The sequence below is a fragment of the Mytilus californianus genome, unplaced genomic scaffold (assembly GCF_021869535.1).
Source record: "Mytilus californianus isolate M0D057914Y unplaced genomic scaffold, xbMytCali1.0.p SCAF_7, whole genome shotgun sequence".
Taxonomy (NCBI): Eukaryota; Metazoa; Mollusca; class Bivalvia; order Mytilida; family Mytilidae; genus Mytilus; species Mytilus californianus.
Window position 1 is genome coordinate 67,790,777 of NW_026262723.1, and position 5,462 is coordinate 67,796,238.

General features: G+C 30.6%; 1 protein-coding gene across 2 annotated transcripts; it reads left to right on the top strand.

Moving 5' to 3' along the window:
- The first annotated feature begins 401 nt into the window (after nucleotides 1-401).
- Nucleotides 402-4,999, top strand: LOC127707561 (uncharacterized). 2 transcript variants are annotated; one of them, XM_052212159.1, is made up of 2 exons: nucleotides 402-531; nucleotides 3,905-4,999. In XM_052212159.1, exon 2 carries the CDS (start codon nucleotides 3,910-3,912, stop codon nucleotides 4,861-4,863), a length of 954 nt encoding a protein of 317 aa, XP_052068119.1. In that variant the 5' UTR covers nucleotides 402-531; nucleotides 3,905-3,909; the 3' UTR covers nucleotides 4,864-4,999. The 2 variants fall into 2 exon arrangements, with proteins under 2 accessions (XP_052068119.1, XP_052068118.1); XM_052212158.1 differs by lacking the exon at nucleotides 402-531 and adding an exon at nucleotides 708-939.
- Nucleotides 5,000-5,462: the final 463 nt, after the last annotated feature.

The following is a 5,462-nucleotide window of genomic DNA, read 5'->3' on the forward strand; positions in this document are numbered from 1 at the left end:
TTTTTGCCTTTTATTTTGAAAACCATAAAAGATAGATAGACACTTTAAATAGCAAAAATGATCAGTTTACACAAGATCTACAAATAAGTCACATTTTGTCGAAATCATTAGTTGTAGACTCTAATAGAAGTGATTGACCTAGCTTATTATAAATCAAATTTTATTTACTCTTTTTTGTGTTTTGAACAAAAACTAAAGAAGATAGAGAGAAACTGTAAACAGAAAAAGTCATCATCAATACAATCATGATCAACAAAAAAACAAAATTTTTGTCATGAATTCTATTCTAGTCCACAATTTAGAAAAGTGCTCTTGTCGAAGAAGCACATAGACCTAGGTGAACGACATTGGCTCTTTAGAGCCTCTAGTTTATTATTTAAATCGATCGGACTTATTTTTTAAAACGCTCTTGTTGATATTATTCAATGTGTTCAGTCAAGCCTATACAATACCATTATGACGAAACGAGATTCCGGACATTTTTTAATTAGTTTCGTAAATTTAAGGACTAAAGAGATACTCTATTGACAGGTTAGTTTATTCATCAAAGATGTTTACTTTCTAAACTGTACGTCATTGTCAATTGAAATTAACACACAGTCCGCTTTTTAACCTCATTTGCTCTTTTTATTCTCTTTATCGATTCTAAATACATTCACAAATACCGAAGAGAGAAATGTTTCTACCCGTATCTTATTTCATGTTTGTACAAAAATACAAACCAGTTGCAGAACGTTCTAAAAAATACCAAGCATAATTGGACAACATAAAGAATCATAAAAGTGTCTTTGTTTAAACATAATAATAGCCTTTATTTAAATGTAATCGCGAAGTCTATTATGAATGTGAAGTGACCGTTAAATATACATAATAGAATTAATATTTAAATGGAAATCAGTACATATCTGACACTGTGGAGTTCCTGTGGTGTTTTTTAAGGTAAGGCTTCTTCAGCATTTCGGCCATTAAACGTAGAAACAAAATCTATCTTCGAAACTCTATTGATCTGTATCAGTTAATCATTGTATCAAGCCTTACCTGGAATCAGTTGAAATTTGTCATTTTCCCCCTTAGATTTGAGACTTTAATGTCTTCACAATACTTGTATGTTCAAACCAGTTTAACCTCTCTAAACGTACACGTGTAATATGTTTAATACGTTGAATTTGTAAAATCCACGAAATTTCAGGAGTTTTGAATATACACAGAATTGACAAAAGAATTATAAAATCCCTGATGAATAATTAAGAAGCATTTTCTTTACCAATCCCCTGTTAAATTAAAGGAATTAAAAGGGGGTATTATATTTATGGACATGATTAACATAGTTTACCACTACAATATGGTTCTTGTCATTTGGGTTGGCTCACCTACTTTTTTTCCATATCACACGGAACGAGGCAAATGTTGAAATTGATTAAAATTTAGGTTTGATTTTTCGTAGGATGCCGCATAGAAAAATGTCGACTACGATCAAAACCTCTTAGACTAGTAATAAAAAAGGCTATGGATTAACTGGTCAAAATATTTGGTACTTGAAATGATTTAATAGACAGGTTACATGTATTACAAAAAAAAATAATGGTCTTTCAACAGAAGAATATATATGTAATAAATATGATTGTTACTTAAATGGTGACAAACTAGAAAAGGTCTTAAAATATAAATATCTTTGAAATATAATTGAAGCGTCTGGAAAATTACCTTGATCACACATTGAATTGGCTAAGAAAGGTACTAAAGTTATGTTTTCTATATTTTTAAATATCTCTCTCCATCAGACAATGTGTCTATAAAACTATGCAAAAAATTGTTCGAATCCCTAATTAAACCCATCCTCATGCATAACTCTGAAATTTGGTATATGGATTTTTATGTAATTGAAAAAATAATAAGAGCTGATAGACAAGCACAAAATAAAGACATGAGTAAATTTGATCTTTTAGCAATGATTGATAGTAGCCAAGTGGAGAAAACACATTTGAAATTTTGCAAATATAAATTATACTGGGGCTTAGTTAACTGTCAATATAGCAGCTAGAGCAGAACTAGCCCAGTATCACATAGATGTTTTTATTAAGTATATTAAGAAATACTTCACAAAAATATCCAGTGATGACAATAACCCTTTATTATACTATGCTTACTGTTTGTCTAAATGGCTCGGCACAAACGGTATATTTTCATGGTTCTCATATGTAGAAAATATAGCTAACACAAATAAAATTGACATAAAAAAAATACAGAAAAAACTATAAACAAGAGAAGAGTTCATTCTCAAAAAATATTAAAAAAAGAACTAAAAGATATCTTTGAAAATATATTCTTTGAAAAATTAAAATCAACTAATGAAACAAGTAAAATGTTCTTGTACAGTAAAATTAAGACAAAATATGAATTAGACAAATACATTCTTAAAAATAATTTTGAAAATCGATAAATATTATGTAAAATGCGAGTTAGTGAAATAGAGAGGGCCGGGTAGATATAAAATAATTCACAGATAAAATAGAATTTGTAATCATTGTAATATTAATGAGGTTGAAGATGAAACCCAATATTAATCCAGGATTTATGAAATTATCTGAAACAGATAGATTACAATTATATATATATATATATATATATATATATATACTTCTATCTTCATTTGATGTTATGCAGCTTACTGTTCCGTTCATTAAAAAGTCAATTGCACTGAGGAGAGTGGACACAACACCTGCATAAATATTATTTTTCTTTACTTCCGGTATATATGATGTTTTGATATATGAAATTTTTGGTGTAAGAGAAATATACGTAGAGTAATATCATTTTGAGCCAAAATTCATTTGTCCATGAGTTTGCATTAACAATTTGGGATTAATGCGCTCCATAGTATACTTATTTAAGAGTTCCAGAAAATCAGAGGTTATTTTTAGTAGTACTTATCACTTCCGAACGGTAGTATTTCATTACAAGACTTTAGACATTGGTTGAAAATTGACATGTAAAAAGGTGATACATGTACAATTCGGGATGTTTCTACGAATTTAAACTTAAGGTAAAATATTTAGAAAGCTGTGAAAAATGCATGCATGTAATGGGTATGTATGCCTGCCACGACTAAATTGAGAGATGACAGACTTTACTACAAATTTCATTTAAATACAAATTATATATATATGCAAACATAATAATTTGTCTTTGGATTTTTGTGGTCTAGATCTATGATTTGGACAATTAGATAAATACGATTTCGCCTATGACACTTATTCAGACACGTACAAATGTATATGAACTGAGTATATAGTTGATGTATTCCGTTGCTGCATAATTATCCAAATGAAAAACCAGATAGATTAGAGGAATTTTGATTATGTTATGCGTTAACGTTGGAGGTAAATATTGCAATTTTAAGCAGTAACTGCTACTACAGGAGCGTCAATTATACATAATATATTATAAGAATATTTACTCGACATCAATATTTTCAGCTTATTATTCGCTGGTCACTTAAAATCAGTTTACATTCATTGTGATGCTATTAAATGTGATTGAATAGCCTGCCGTTATATTGCTTCATGATAAGATTAAGTCAGTTCTGAAAGCCCCTTATTAATTATTTAAAGCGACCATTTTGCGTTAACCATAATATACTATTGTAAATAAGATATACGTCCTCAAGGGGTACATCTTATACACAAACACAATTATTATGACCGTTTAGATGCAGACCATTTGTAAAATATTGATTTTCTGTGTAGTCTTATGTGAACTTGCTTGTCTTTTCATCTATTTTCTTCTTAAATGTATTGTCTTTAAATTTCGACTTTTTGTTTGCCCCCCCCCCTTTTTGGTATCTCCTTCCTATTTTTATGCTTATGTAAATGTATATGCTTTATGATATAATTCTGTTTTTCAGACACCATGGAGAAAGTTACTATCGTTGAATTATTGAGAAAACTAAAGATTTTAATCGGAGGACTTATATTCATAGCTATAACTCTGATACTGTTATTAATATCATCAATTCTGAGATTTAATCGAAACATACAAATGTCAGTTATACCAAAACAATTTAGTGTTCACCCAATATCAGAAACAACTGTAAACGGTATACCTCTTATAATTCATCAAACTTGGAAATCAAGTAACGTTCCAGAGAAATGGAAAGACGCACAAGCTTCTTGGACAGAACAATCTGTGGAATATCCATTAACGCGCAAATACAACGAATTTGTGTACATGTTGTGGACCGATAAAATGCTGGACACTTTTATCAAGGAGCAATATCCATGGTTTTACAATGTATTTCACAGTTATCATTTTCCAATTTCTCGAACAGACGCAGGGAGATATTTTTTGTTATACCATTACGGTGGAATTTATTCTGATTTAGATATAGGATGTAATAATCAGTCTATAAGAAAGATATTGTCTAGTATAGAAAGCCATCAAGGAGTCGGGGTCATGGAAGTTCGACCATATGGGTTTTCTTTGGAAGTGCTCGTTTCGGCGAAAGGACACCCATTCATGAAATCAGTGATATCTGGTTTGATACCAGCTCAAGCAAGATATCCTATTCCATATCTAACAGTATTGCTATCTGCGGGTCCCTTATATTTTACCGCAAAATATGGATTATATAAAAATAAGCATGAAATACACATTGTGAGTCCTGCGTTGTATGAAGGGAAATATTTCAAGCATTATCACGGTGGAACCTGGCATAGCTGGGATGGAGAAATAATTTGGTGGTTTTATAACCATGGTCCACTACTTGTCATATTGATGGTATTAGCATTATCAATTTTTGGAATTGTAACGTTCAAAAAGAACTTCATGTCTATAATTAAGCAGGGAAATTATCATATAGCATGAAATGGATATAACCAGCTTTTGTGTTCATGTTCTTTTAATTGTGAGATAACTAAATTATCATGTCTTTTAATATCAAAACAATTTTCAATTTTATACCACCATTTATCATTTATTGAATTTAAAGTCTTTTCCTTGGGCCAGTCTATTTATTTTAGTTTTAAATATTTCTTTTAGTTGTTTTAACCTGCATTTAAATGTCTAGATAATCAAATTACGGTATGTGCATGTGTATGGTATGCAGTTAACGACACAACATGACAAAATACATGTCTAAAAAGTTAACAATGCGTCCTTCAACAAATTATATCCCTCATGCTAAGACGAGAATTCTGACCTTGAACACACATAAATATACGGCGAGATTAAATTACATTTATAAATAACCCTTCTTTCCAATTTATGTGCCGTCTTTTTTTTCTTCTTCGAGTAATTTGTTATCCTGTAGGTAGCTAGACTGTGCAGGTCTTTTATTGTAGTTTGTTTATATTTACCACAGTCATATGGTCTGAATAGGCGAAAATAGTGGAGTTGGGGGGGGGGGGGGGTGTTGTTCGCTGTTGTTAGCACGCCTAATTTTTGGAGGAGTCGTTTGTTGGTAG